Genomic DNA, 14,401 nt, shown 5'->3' with positions numbered 1-14,401 from the left:
TTCAAGGAAGATAACAAACTTATCGAGTTGTTCCTTCGGGGGTTTTGCGTAGGTACCTAAAACCCCTTGAGGAGTGAATTTGCCACCACCACCACGGGTGCTGTTGCCGGTGGCATTGGCGCGCATTGCTATACTGCTATGGGAAATTTCGATTCGATTGCCACTTTTAATTTTTTGCGCAATGTAGTGCAATGATTAATCTGCTAATATGGTACGCTTCTTTTGTGTCTCCTCAAATGATAATCTAATGAGTGGGAATTCCATCCCTGCAGCTGCAGTGCGGTAGGGTGGAGTTGAAAGTTTACATGGGATAGTTATATAAAGTTTTTGTAATCGTAAATCCATGCGACTTTACGTATTATATAGTTAATGGTTTGACATTTTTGAGAAATAGTTTCTTATTTCACACTGTTTTTGAAAACAATGTAGGGTAGATGTACCAAATATGGTGAATATATGTCATCTATTACGAAAAATTTACGTATAAATACCCAATTATGACTTAAAACGTAACATACCTATAAATTTTCTAGTTACTTCAGATCAGTAGAAAAGGAATAAGGCTTCAGATTTTTCGATTAAAAGTTTCAAAAATATGATTTGAAAATATCATTGCAATGTACCAAGTAGTAGTAGTGTTTCTGGCATTTGGTTACATGTGTACCAATTATAGAAATATACTGGAACACCAAAGACTAATTTGTAAAAATCAATTAATAATTTAAAATAGATTCAAAATTTTATTGTTAAAAATAATTGGAAACGGTTTGGAAACGGTAGTGTATTATATAAGAAGGAAGTAAAGGTACCTAATATCATTTCGTCATGAGAAAATCTTCCAGAGGAGCATTTCCTAGGGCAGGATGAAGTCAGAAATATTAAAATTGTATCAAGAACGTGATTAATGCACGCTGCTTCATATGGTGTTCGAATATTACCTCTGGTGTGATAGAAAATTCGGGATTGCGAAGCATAATATCATGAAACGTCCTGAAAATGAATAACATACTTAATATGTTTGGATAATGTTTAGGAATTTTTTGGGATCAGAAGAATGATCACGAAAGAATATTGATTAGTCAGAAGTACGACGGTAATACGCGAGCACGGTTTGCTTCACACAATTTTGCAAGGTGTTCTCTCGTGATCCCTACTAGTCCCCTATAAAATTCGTTACTTACAAGTGTATTTCTCTGATTGATTATTCCGGCGTGATCCGCTCATTTGATGTCAGATACTCAATAACTTTAAGCAGAAGTGCATATCGGAAAACAGGAAAACCCAGATCCTGCATACCTTTCAACCAGTCGACAATTTGCTGCTCTTCTTTTTTGATAGCCCAGTTGGTGATCCGGATTACATTTTTCTCTCCAGCTTCTCCTAAAGACAATAGTGAACATTAGAATCCGGAACTGTTTACTGCTTGCGTAAACCGTTATCCCAGTATTAATGGCTTCGATACAATGTGAAATATCCTCTTTGGAGCAATGTTTACGGGAAATTTGCTTTCGCTGTGTAGCCATTCTGTAGAACGTAGATCAAATATTGTATTTATGTGTAAGCAATATGCGACTAATTTTTGTACATACCTTTGGTTTAGTGGTTTAGTGGTGGTTTAGTAACAGAAAAAGCTAATAAAATTAAATTAATTTTCGGTCACACTCGGGAAACAACGCACTGACAGCGATGAAAAATGGAACTTTCGTCCAGGGTTGCCACATGCACAGATTATTCTGTGTTTAACAGATATTTGAGAGAAATCGCCTATACAGAATCTGTATGCATAGAATACAGATTTTCGCAAAATTACACAGATTAAACAGATTTTTGAGCTTTTACATGAGAGTAAAAGAGACGGAAACAGTCAGCAAAATGACACTCTATCTCTTTCACTCTCATGGTTTTGCATTGGACAGATTTTTGCACAGATATTTTTTCTCACCGTACAGATTGTCAGATTTTTCCAACAAAAAACACAGAATTATATGTGACATCCCTGCTTTCGTGTGCTACGATGATAGGGCCAGGGATGCCACATATAACTCTGTGTTTTTTGTTGGAAAAATCTGACAATCTGTACAGCGAGGAAAAATATCTGTGCAAAAATCTGTCCAATGCAAAACAATGAGAGTGAAAGAGATAGAGAGTCATTTTGCTGACTATTTCCGTCTCTTTCACTCTCATGCAAAAGCTGAAAAATCTGTTTAATCTGTGTAATTTGGCGAAAATCTGTATTCTATGCATACAGATTCTGTACAGGCGATTTCTTTCAAATATCTGTTAAACACAGAATAATCTGTGCATGTGGCAACCCTGGATAGGGCATCGGCTACTACGATGTTTGGCGCACCGCACAGTGCGTTGAACGTATGGGACTGCGGGACAAAAATCAAAACTGCTAGTTTTAGACATTTTATCAAGCTAGTGTAATGAAAAAAGTAGTTTGTGATGTCTCAAAATATTTACATAATGACAAAAATGTCCCAAACGCCAAGTTTTTATGCAAGCATTGCAAAAGTTTTTCATCATTATATGGGTTGCCGTCGGCTATATAACTACCAAAGTTGTTTGTGAAAGCGGCATTTGTACTAGAAATACTTTTGTAAATTGGCTAGTGTTAGATTAAGCAGCACTCGAAGATCAACCTTGGCTGCAGTTTCGGTAATCGAAAAGTTTTTCTTCAGTGCATGAAAGCTTAGAAAGCTATGTTTATGGAAGACGTTTGCATTTTAAAGCAAAATATAGCTTCGCACTAACAAATCTATATCTGTGAACAGAACTAGTGTTTAAGTACACACTTAAAAAAATTGCCGAAGTGAGCAAAATTTTACCGAGATTTGGACAGCCGAGCGTTCGGTAAAATTTTTAAATTAAACGATAGTAAAGATACGTAAACGTCGAATTGCAAAACTGAAATTTTCACCGAACGCTCGGCTGTCCAAATCTCGGCAAATTTTGCTGAGTTTTTTGAGTGTGTAATACGTAAGCCTTTTTTACCATTCTCAGCCGTAACGGAAGAGTAAATCATAATTTTCCGTGACATAATTTGAGACAAAGTCTGCAGCTCGACGTTCTGTTTTTGTTGGGAAATTTTTGAAAACCTTTTAATTAGATCCACGAAACGAATTTTCAGCAGGAAAACCGTTATCATTGATAATTCGTCATTATTATCAACTCGTGTTTCTTATTAATTCACAATGTTAAGAAGGTTGTATCTAATTCCCCCATATAATTTTCGTTTCGAAAAATGTAGTTGATAAATCGAAAATATCTTAATTACGATTACATGTACCTTAGCGAATGCCGCTTAGAAACAAGTCTCACAGTGACACGACATTTTTAAACTGTATTTTTTTCACAAAAAAAGCAAGTTTATTGTAAAACTAATTCCATAAATCGGCTCAGGAGAGTGAGTTTTTCTTTAAATATAGATTTCTGAATTAGAAATAGCATGTCATACATGTTAAAATATTAATAAACTCTTTCGTATTACCATGATTGGTGGTTTAACTACATTTGGCACTTCTACCCTAATTTAGATTGTTGCGCTGTCGGTTAGCTTCGAGGTAAGAAGCTGGTCTAATAGTTAATTTTCAGGTTCATTAACGCATTAGTATGCGCGCGAACTACCTTAAATTCACGTCAATAGTGCAGGAAAAGCTGGATGAGAAATATTCACATAACTTTTCCTATAATTTCGATGTGAAAATTATTTTGAGTGTAGAATCGTTACATTAGTCTTGCAATTATCCTGTCCTCGAAGAATCAGCTGTCGAAAAAACAAAGGACACAAGCCCGTATGGTTCAATCACTTTGACTCAATTTTGACGCATTTGACTGTACCGTGTGGACCAAGCAACATTTGAAAATGTTGTAGTATATGAAACATTTACAGAACTAATTATTATCTACAACTTTGCTGTATCAAGCCAGGCTGTATAGTTTGTATTAATAATGCTATACGGCTGCTACTACCTCGGTAGCCAAATGACACATGGCAGGATTGTAGGGCCGTCATTATTATCAACCCGAGAAACGGGAAAAAACGGCTTAATACCGATTAAGTTTATTAATTTTTTTAAAGGAAATATTACTCGCTATATGAAATAAAATCGCTTTGATTTTAATTCACGGTGTTCAAAACACCGTTATTAGAAAATAAAATAGGCCATTTAAACGGAAAATGCCAGTTGGTTTGTTTTGCCATCCTACACCTCTGAGCCAATTTTTAAAAAAATTGATCGACGAATTTTTGAGTTACGCCTTTTTGAAGTTTTAAAGGGCTGTTTGCTCATATAAAGGAAATAAAAATCTTCAATTACACCTCCAAAATAAATGTAAATCACAGTCGTTATTGATTTTGTATGCAACATATGCCCATTGCCGACCATTTTAGGTATTTTACGCTGTATTGGGACTAACCGGAAATGTTCCGGATTAAGTTATCGCTGTCGAAAATAGCCAGTATCGAACATGAATAAATACTTATCATGCGACACCTCAAATTACGCCAGAATTTAAAAACTAGATCACTGACTGTCAGATCAACTACCTAGCGCCACGTTGGTTATATATGGGCAAGATCCGGGAGACTTCCGGGACCACCCGGACAAGTGGCCAATTTCGTCCATGAACAAAAACCTATCGTGCGATACCTTAAATGACACTAGAATTCAATAACTAGATCAATGGAAGCTAAATTTACTATTTAGGGTTAGATTTGGTCATATCTGGGCATATTTGGGGGACCCCGGGAACTCTTGGAAAGTCAATAACACAGTCTGGTACATTCTTGATAATAAAGACATATTCGGAATTGGCCATTGTGATTCTTGGTACTCAATTTGGCTTACTTGGATCTATTTTAAAAGTTGTAGTGTGATTTAAGGTGTCGTATGATCAATTTTTGTTCATGTTCGAAATTGGTCATTTCCTAGGGTTTTCCGGAGTCCCCAAAACATGTCTAGATATGACCAAACCTGAGCCTAGATAGCCAATTTGGCTTTCATTGATCTAGTTATTGAGTTCTAGTGTAATTTAAGGTGCCGCACGATAAGTTTTTGTTTATGGACAAAACTGGCCATTGGTCTGGGTGTTCCCGGAAGTCCCCGGAACTTGTCCATAAATAACCAACGTGACGCTAGATAGTTGATCTGACTGTCAGTGATGTAGTTTGTAATCTGGCGTAATTTGAGGTGTCGCGTGATAAGTATTTGTTAATGTTCGATACTAACCATTTCCCACAGCAATAACTTAATCCGGAACATTTCTGGTTAGTCCCAATACATCGTAAAACTCCTAAAATGGTCGGCAATGGCGATATGTTTCATAAAAATTCAATACCGGCTATGATTTACGTTCATTTTGGAAGTTTCATTGAAGATTTTTATTTATTTATTTGAGCAATCTGCCCTTTAAAACTTCAAAAGGGCGTAACTCAAAAATTCGTCGATCGATTTTTTTAAAAATTGGCTCAGAGACGTAGGATGGCAATACAAACCAACTGGCATTTTCCGTTTAAATGGCCTATTTTGTTTTTTAATAACGGTATTTTGAACACCGTGATTTTGAACAGTAATAGCACAAAGCTTCATAAACAGTGGTTTCATCTAACAGGAATAACATAATATAGTAGAATCAACGGAAATCTGATGGTTTATCAGTGCTTGACGTTGATCTACAAATATTGAAATATCTTGCAGAGTTGCAGGTAGTTGCAGCTAAAACCTGTTCGATCTTATAGAGGATACTTTGAACAATTATTCTGTGTATATTTTAGCTTGGAAGTCGGTGGAACATTTTTTAAATAAGTAATCAAAGTTGGAGTTCTGTTTTTTTGAAGGACAATATCTATGTCGTTTCTATGGGGCGATTTCTTAGGAGTGAGGTCAAAATGAATTCTTTCTATAACCAAAATTTATTCTACTAACCTTGACTGTTATTCTCCATTTTAAAGATTTTGATTACACAAACTATGAAACTTTTACGAGCGCGATGAATAACCTTCAAAAATGAAAGAAAGCAAAATTTATAAGTAAAATCCACTCTGCAACTTGACAGTTTGAACGCTTGTAATAGTAGTTGTGACGCTTTCCCAAGCAAACTAATACTTGTTTATATAGCAGAAGGCATCTATAAACAGTTTTAAATACTTAGTATACCCGATTAAAAAAAGTGAAAAATGACTTTTGTTTATGCCTCAACGCACTGTTGCGAAATTTTACCAATTATGATAATACAGAAAAGTAATCATTCTTGATTAAACTCGTGTTTTTTATTAATTCACAATGTTAAGAAGGTTGTATCTAATTCCCCCATATAATTTTCGTTTCGAAAAATGTAGTTGATAAATCGAAAATATCTTAATTACGATTACATGTACCTTAGCGAATGCCGCTTAGAAACAAGTCTCACAGTGACACGACATTTTTAAACTGTATTTTTTTCACAAAAAAAGCAAGTTTATTGTAAAACTAATTCCATAAATCGGCTCAGGAGAGTGAGTTTTTCTTTAAATATAGATTTCTGAATTAGAAATAGCATGTCATACATGTTAAAATATTAATAAACTCTTTCGTATTACCATGATTGGTGGTTTAACTACATTTGGCACTTCTACCCTAATTTAGATTGTTGCGCTGTCGGTTAGCTTCGAGGTAAGAAGCTGGTCTAATAGTTAATTTTCAGGTTCATTAACGCATTAGTATGCGCGCGAACTACCTTAAATTCACGTCAATAGTGCAGGAAAAGCTGGATGAGAAATATTCACATAACTTTTCCTATAATTTCGATGTGAAAATTATTTTGAGTGTAGAATCGTTACATTAGTCTTGCAATTATCCTGTCCTCGAAGAATCAGCTGTCGAAAAAACAAAGGACACAAGCCCGTATGGTTCAATCACTTTGACTCAATTTTGACGCATTTGACTGTACCGTGTGGACTAAGCAACATTTGAAAATGTTGTAGTATATGAAACATTTACAGAACTAATTATTATCTACAACTTTGCTGTATCAAGCCAGGCTGTATAGTTTGTATTAATAATGCTATACGGCTGCTACTACCTCGGTAGCCAAATGACACATGGCAGGATTGTAGGGCCGTAAATACAAAAGATATAGTAAAGCTTTATATAGCAATATTGTTGATAATAAATAGCCCTGCATGCTCCATACCTAACTTTTTCGAATCAAGTCAAATCTGAGTCGAAGTGATCGTGCCATCCCTGATCATAAGCCTTAACCTTCCGTTACTCGCGCCAACTTTTGTAACACGAATACTCGCGCGTTGTATTTTGTACAACACTTTTTATCTCGGAATCCTGGCTATAAGGAAAGTTACTGTCTTCAGCAAAGTTTATCAGTAGGTTAAGACCTTTCGTTTGGGAAATAGAATTTTATAAGTTTGTCACCAGACGGCGCCAAAACCCGCTGTAAATTGTACATCTTACAATTGCGGCCATATACAAGTTGCTGCATTCGGAAAGATCCTTTTATCGTTCCTAAATGATGTAGCATTCTATCGATTAATTTTTTTTCTAGCAGTTATCATGTTTTCTAAGATATTTTAAACATAACACATCTCATAACATAAAGTATGATAACATTTCTGATGTTGGCATCTATGGCATTTGTGGTTAGAAAGTAGGGATGATGGGTGTTTTGATTTACTTGGGCAGGATGTTTAGAAAGTTTTTTGCACAGTGATGACACATAGTGTGAAAATTGGATACTTCCGTTCATCAGCCTAGCATTTTTGGTCCACTAAAACATTTTCTGGAAACAGGATCTTACAAATAAACAGATTCCGTAGATAGAACACATTCAGAAGACTAGCCCATACACTAGCGCCGTGAAGTCACAAAATTATGGACTTTTGCGCACCTGCGGAATGACCATCAACTGCTGAATAACTTTGCTGTATACATAAATCATTTTCCCTTATGCAGAAATAAGAGAAAATTCCAGTAGGGACCAAGTGCGGTACCCCTCACACGCCGCTTGCATCGTTTCTGCGATTTCAGTTTATGCTCATCTGTTTTGCTAAAAGCATTAATATATTGAATAATTATGTCATTTTGTTCATAAAAAGTTTATTGAAGAATACATCTTGGTTTGAACTTTGAAACAAAATGGCATCCAAAAATCTACAAGCGTTGTACAAAATACAACAGTGCGAGTAACGGAAGGTTAAGAAGATTGAATACAGTTAGAATTTTCGAGAAATCGATTTTCTTTTTGTTTCATGTACGTGGTGTAGGTACATATATTAAAGTATACGTATAGAAAATTTGGTACTAATCCAGCAAATATTTACGGTAACACGCACATTTGTAACGACCGTCGTTAAACGACGTGTTAGAGCGATTGAAGAAGCAATGCGAAACTTTAAATGCGTGTTTTTGAAAACTGTATTTTTAAAGTCAGTGAACAAGATTTCTTGTAAACAGCTGAGCCGATCTAGAACCGATTTACTTTTCGTAACAATCATGAACGAGCTTCCGGAACTATTTCCCGATGTTTACGTCTTAATTTATGCCGACGATGTTAAGATTTTTCTCCCAGTAAAAGAAGGTTTGTCGCATACTTCAAGATAGCGTCGATCGGTTCGTCGGTTTTTGCGAAATGTTCGGTCTCAAAGTGAATACAACGAAGTGCAGCGTGGTTTTGTTCACTCGAAAACCAAACAAATTGTTGTATGGGTATCTACTAAAAGGTGACGTAATTCCTAGAAAGGATTGTGCATGTAATCTTGGAGTAGAAATAGATAGCGAGCTCAACTTTGTTCGCCATGTTGAAAAGATAGTAGCAAAGGCAAATTCACTGTTCGGGTTAATCAAACGCCTTAGTGGAGATCTGAATGACCCGTATACTATCATTACTCTATACAATTCCTTAGTACGCAGTGGTATTGAATACGCGAGCATAATATGGCAACCATGCTATGAAGTGCATAAGAAACGAATCGAGCGAATTCAGAGAAAAATTATACGCAATGCCCTTCGGAATTAAGGATGATATGGAAAGATGCCCAATTATAAGTCGTTATGCATGCTGATTGGAACGGAAAGCTTAGAGAGCAGACGGCGTACCACAGATGCTTTTTTCTTAAAGGATCTACTCAGCGACAGGTATAACTCGCCGTATCCGTTGAGTCAGATAACCGTGTACGATGGACATTCTTCGTTGAAGCGGGTCCGGCCTTTTCAATTGACAAATAGAGTCCAAAATTATGCTAGGAACGAACCAGTGTACGGAATGATGTCCATATTTAATAATCATCGAAATATTGTTAAGGTTCAAAGCAGTAAATGACAAAGCAGTAAATTAAGTGTAGTTTTAGATTGTTTTATGTAAATTTTATGTGATAATTAATTAGTTGTATTAATGACAACGGGCCAAGCCCACAACCAGTTAATCAATAAATAAACATATAAAGATCCTTATTAAGTGTTCCAGGAGATTAACTGAAGCAGCTATAATCTTTCGTCGTAGGACTTCGACTTTGATTTCTATCTTGGGGTGCACACACAACGAAAATGGAACATGTATCATTTGATATCTGTGCTTGGGAAGTACGTCAGAAAAGGTGATAAAGTTCTCTCGTCCTAACAAAATTTCTTAGGACCGCTGTAAACCTAGACCAATTTCACGTCTGTGTTGGGGAAGTGCGACAGGAAAAATGATGTCTCCTCATCCCAGCAAAACTTCTTAGGACCGCGATAAACCTAGTCCAGTCATGATATCACACATGAAAGTGAACAGTTATAAAAAAGTGAACAACTAACCCTATCTTTCGCCCGATTGTATCCATAAATTGAATTTTTTTTTCAAAACTGATGTCTTATATGAAAAAGGGGTTGACGAAATATTAATGCATGAGACGTGATGTAGCAATTTTCAAAGTGACGAAGCGGCTGTCTGATCCGAAAATAGGTTTTTAGGCTTTAATTTGTTGCTTTACTATTAGTTACATGCAATTGTTTACATACTTTCGATTGTATTGCTATCACATGTGAAATAACTGATAAACAGAGTGTCAAAAAGAACATTCAATGTGTAGAGTTACATTAGCTAATTGATGATATTTTAACTGACATAATTTTAACTCGTTGTTTGTATATTAGTTGAATGGCAATCATATTTCAAATCTAGCTGCCACAATAAATGGTGCTAGGGTATGTTGCTACATCGTCGTAATTGCCTATTCCCGTCCTATCCAACACAAATTATTAAAAATATCAGCTTTTTTATGACACACAGTGCAAAACTAGTTATTCCCTAATAATTTACTTTGTTGTCTATCATACGCGATCAATCAAAGTGATCTGAGATCTATTTAAATGGTTTTTATCATTAAAGAAGTCCTACCAGCCAAATTTCCTACGTTTTTTCGAGCGACGAAGAAGACAATGTCGACTAATCGTTTTAATTTCCGTCATTCATAAATGAAAATAACACACGCAAGGCATTGTCGTCATTCTACAGCCAGGAAAACTTGCCTGACCTGCAGAAATTTTGTAGAATAACATTTGTCATGCCGTCCTACACAAATTCATGCGCGTTAGCTTCGTAAACCCTGTTGTGATTTTTAATTCGGACGATGAAAACTTTTGATGGACGGATTTTAGAACGGTACGACGAATTTTAGCAATAAAGTCAGTTGCGTAATTTCAATAATATGCTTTAATAGTCGCTTTTCAGTAATTTCAAAGTTCACGGATCGGAAGGTAAGTATGTTTTAGTCAATTCAGCACAAAAACTTTTAGAGTATTCATTAAATCCATCCAACAAATGATGAAAATTAGAATGGCTTTACTTATTACGACGGGAATTAGAAACAAACCCTATATATAAACTTTTTGCAAGGAAATTGACGAATTTGAACCAGCAGTAAATGATAATCCAGATTATTTGTTCATTTTTTCCGTTCAACCGTAAGTTGTGCGTTCAATGACAAATACTTTGTGTTTTGTGCAAGATCCTTAAATAAGATAACATTCGTTTCAAGCCTAAAGTTGACTAGTGCTCAAGTCACACAAAAATGTTCAAAATGCTATATATTCAAAACGCAAACTCTAAGAAAATGATAAAACTGATATACAGAGCACGGGTATTTAGGAAAGTTAAACTTATCTTCTTGCATCAACCCGCCCAGTTAGCTTCGGGCGCAGAATACTCAGAAATTAGACACTACTTCGATATAGAGTGACTATATACAGAGTGGCGCCAAGTCATCCCAAATTTATGCAATGCGGTTTATCCTAGGTTTTTCTTTCTCGTTCCTGCATACGCGTTGGATAGGTTGTCTGCTCGATTGGAATGACACTGACAGATAATTATCATTCCAATTTTGACATTGTCGCCACTCTGTATATAGTCACTCTACTTCGATAGAATGTTTTTGTTCCCATAGATTTCGCGTAATGATCAACTGAAACTGTAACATGGTTATCTTACCTATATCATGCATGATTACCATTGACTGTTTTCTGTTAATTTCACAAATTCACTAGTCCTTTTGTCCACTTGAATGCGCTAATCGTTATAACCTAACTTTTGATGATCACATTTCAAATTCATTTTATTCCCGTATACTGTAAATATACCACTGACGAAGTATGTAGATACATACCAACATAATGCTTTTGCAATTTTTTCACAATATGCATCGTTTCGAGAAAATTATTATATTAAGAAAATCTAAAAAGGTTATCTTGTTTGTGATTCTTCAGGCGAACTGTCAACTTTCTTATCGTAGTCTAGTTTCAAAATCCACCACTGGTTGCGCAGTGGCGCTGAATTTGAAAAACTGGAAGAATGCATTACCGAGGAGTTCTTCTAGTCTCCGCTTGGGCTGCACAGCGCCGTTGTAGCTTAATTGCTAGTTTCGCTCAGCTCTCGTCGAGAGTTTGGGACGCGTCTTTCGCCAAGCAACGTCCCCTCACGCTTATTAATGGTGTGCTTTGGCTAACCACCACCATTTGGTGACTTTTCTTTATTCGCCTGTTTTCCAAGTGTCCCTTAGATTTACACCACTCGCGTGCAAGGTCCTGCATGCAAAATTGCACTAGATGAGTAAAATGACTAGTAAATGAATTGTACAAATAAGGAAACATTTAATCAAATTTTTAGCAAGGATTTATTAATATCATAACTTTGATTTTTTTTATCATAGTGTTTGTAAAACGTACGTTTTTGTATGAAACTGCCACAATAGCTATGGTTACCACGTTTCAAGTCTGAAGTGTAGGTTTGACTTCAAGTACCGCGGGTAAGAGGGGTTCAGCGTAAGCATTTAAGTTAGGCATTGACTATCGTGCCAGTCGAAGGAAGAAACGTTCAGAGAAATGCTGCGGGTGAGATACATTTTTTTCTAAAACTGGCGAAGTGTTGCTCAAGAAGAACTCTACTAACGAAGAATTACTAAATGTAGTACTTTACAGCTTGAGAATACTCTAAATAAATTTGTCATGAGCTATAAAACTATATTATTGGTATACAGTATGTCACGCATTTATCTAGGGTTTATCTGGTTAAACACAAGGGTTAAATAGTGTTAAACACAAACACAAATCAGCACGTTAGGTGTACGTACTAACAGTCAAATTCTGAGTCGTTTCATTTTAAGTAACACGTGCGGATAAGAAGAAACTCAAAAGTCGCCAGTCAAAAATCATAAATAACTGAAGAATAATCAAAAGATTCTTAAATGAGGAATTTGGAAAATATTCTCTTCAAAAATTATCCATACTTAATAAATATTTACTTTAAAATAAAAGTAAGTAAACAGTTTTGTGTGCTAAATAATATGTGAAGTTAATATTTTGTAAATTTCATATCAGCAAATTCAAATGGAAGAACCTGAAACTAAAAACGGGCCTTTTACTCATAATTTAAGTTTGTGGGGTTTGAGTATATTCTGAGTTCTGTCAATCATCAGCGCTATTCTATATTTCGAACGGATTGGTATTTCGAACGAAAGTTTTTTAGAACGAAATTTCCGCCAGCGAAATCAAATGGGCAAAACATCTCGTTCGAAACAAGTCGAACGAAATAAAGATTCGTTCGAAATACAAAATCGGGGTGTATATAAGTTATAGTGAATTTAACAATTGCTGTGTGGTTTAAACATGTAGGTATGAAAAGGGTACGCAAGTTATCCGTGAACATCAAACCAGAGACGTCGGCTAGATGTCAATTATCGAAAACTGCAAAAAATGTTTCTTGCTTCGGAAATAGTTGAACTCTATCGAAGATGTTACCACAGAAGTTTTGAACAACAATTTTACAGTAACGTCGTAGAACTTTATGTTTTCGAGTAGCTGCAACTGCAACAAGATTGTTCTTCGACGACGATTGTGAGACGAAAAAACACAATTTGTTCAGCGTTAATATCACTTTATTTCAATTCCATCTTTCACCACTTTGGCAGCACAACAACGAACGCAACGACCGAACTCCGTCCGTCCGCTCCAACCAACGGGCAAACCGCGCTCAAAACCATAATCCTATTCATAGTGACACCGAATCGAAGGTGCGATGTTCGAATTAATCCTTCTTGATGCTGGCCTTAATCAGCGACAGATTGTTCTGCTGGAAGCACTTGAAACCGCGGAAGGCCCAGTGGCAGGTGTTTCCATCGGTGTTCTTGTCCACGCACTTCACGATCTCCGCCCGGATCTCGTCGGCATCCCGACCGTGGGCAAGCTGCTGCACCAGGTTGTCCACCAGTGGTCCATCGGTGTCGTCGAACAGTTGCATTTTGTTGAAAATACACTTGATGTAGCACTGGGTGGTGTCATCTTCGGGGAACTGCCATTTCTTGAACTTGGCCACGTGATCCTCCGGCACGCTCAATGCGGTCACACACTCGTTCCGGTAGCGGTGCAGATCCTCCGATGTTTGGACGGTAAATTCGGCGCTTGCCTACCAGGGGTGGAGGGGAGAATGGGAAACACAATTGTATTCCTAGATTGCTTTGATATGATTAATATTGACTCACCACAGCAAGCAGACCAAGCACGGCAACAAACAGCTTCATGATTTCAACGGGAATTTCAACGTTCTCGACGTTCACACACGGGAGCACTTGAGTCGGTTCGGTGAAAAATGGGACTGATGCCTGATCGGTTCGGGACCGGTAGCTTTTATATTGTCTGGATGTGCGGTCAAATGTCGATCCGAACGATTGCCCCGCTTGTGCTTGCCGCTCGTGTGTGGAGCCTGTGCGATGCATTATACATAGGTACCTACCTACCCTATTTCACCTCTCCGAATGCGGTCGCAGCTATTCGTATGTACACACGCAAATGTGAAGCATTGATTATCTGCTCCTAGGGTTCATAAACCTGTCCTGTGCTGGGGATGTTCTCATTATAATGAATTATTTTAAAATATT

The 14,401-nt window shown here is 36.7% G+C and overlaps 1 protein-coding gene and 1 long non-coding RNA gene across 2 annotated transcripts; both read right to left on the bottom strand.

Annotated features, from left to right (window-relative positions):
• Positions 1-765: 765 nt before the first annotated feature.
• LOC128732740 (uncharacterized) lies at positions 766-1,643 on the bottom strand. The gene is made up of 4 exons (XR_008411837.1): positions 1,590-1,643; positions 1,182-1,524; positions 939-990; positions 766-853 (listed from the first exon to the last, which is right to left on the bottom strand). It is a non-coding gene; the product is annotated as an uncharacterized LOC128732740 (long non-coding RNA).
• An 11,752-nt stretch (positions 1,644-13,395) lies between these two features.
• LOC128737294 (general odorant-binding protein 99a-like) lies at positions 13,396-14,107 on the bottom strand. The gene is made up of 2 exons (XM_053831904.1): positions 14,006-14,107; positions 13,396-13,929 (listed from the first exon to the last, which is right to left on the bottom strand). The coding sequence occupies exons 1-2, from the start codon at positions 14,042-14,044 to the stop codon at positions 13,552-13,554; spliced, it is 417 nt and encodes a 138-aa protein (XP_053687879.1). The 5' UTR covers positions 14,045-14,107; the 3' UTR covers positions 13,396-13,551.
• Positions 14,108-14,401: the final 294 nt, after the last annotated feature.

The sequence above is a fragment of the Sabethes cyaneus genome, chromosome 1 (genome assembly GCF_943734655.1).
Source record: "Sabethes cyaneus chromosome 1, idSabCyanKW18_F2, whole genome shotgun sequence".
Classification (NCBI taxonomy): Eukaryota; Metazoa; Arthropoda; class Insecta; order Diptera; family Culicidae; genus Sabethes; species Sabethes cyaneus.
This window is presented reverse-complemented; position numbering and strand designations above follow the sequence as displayed.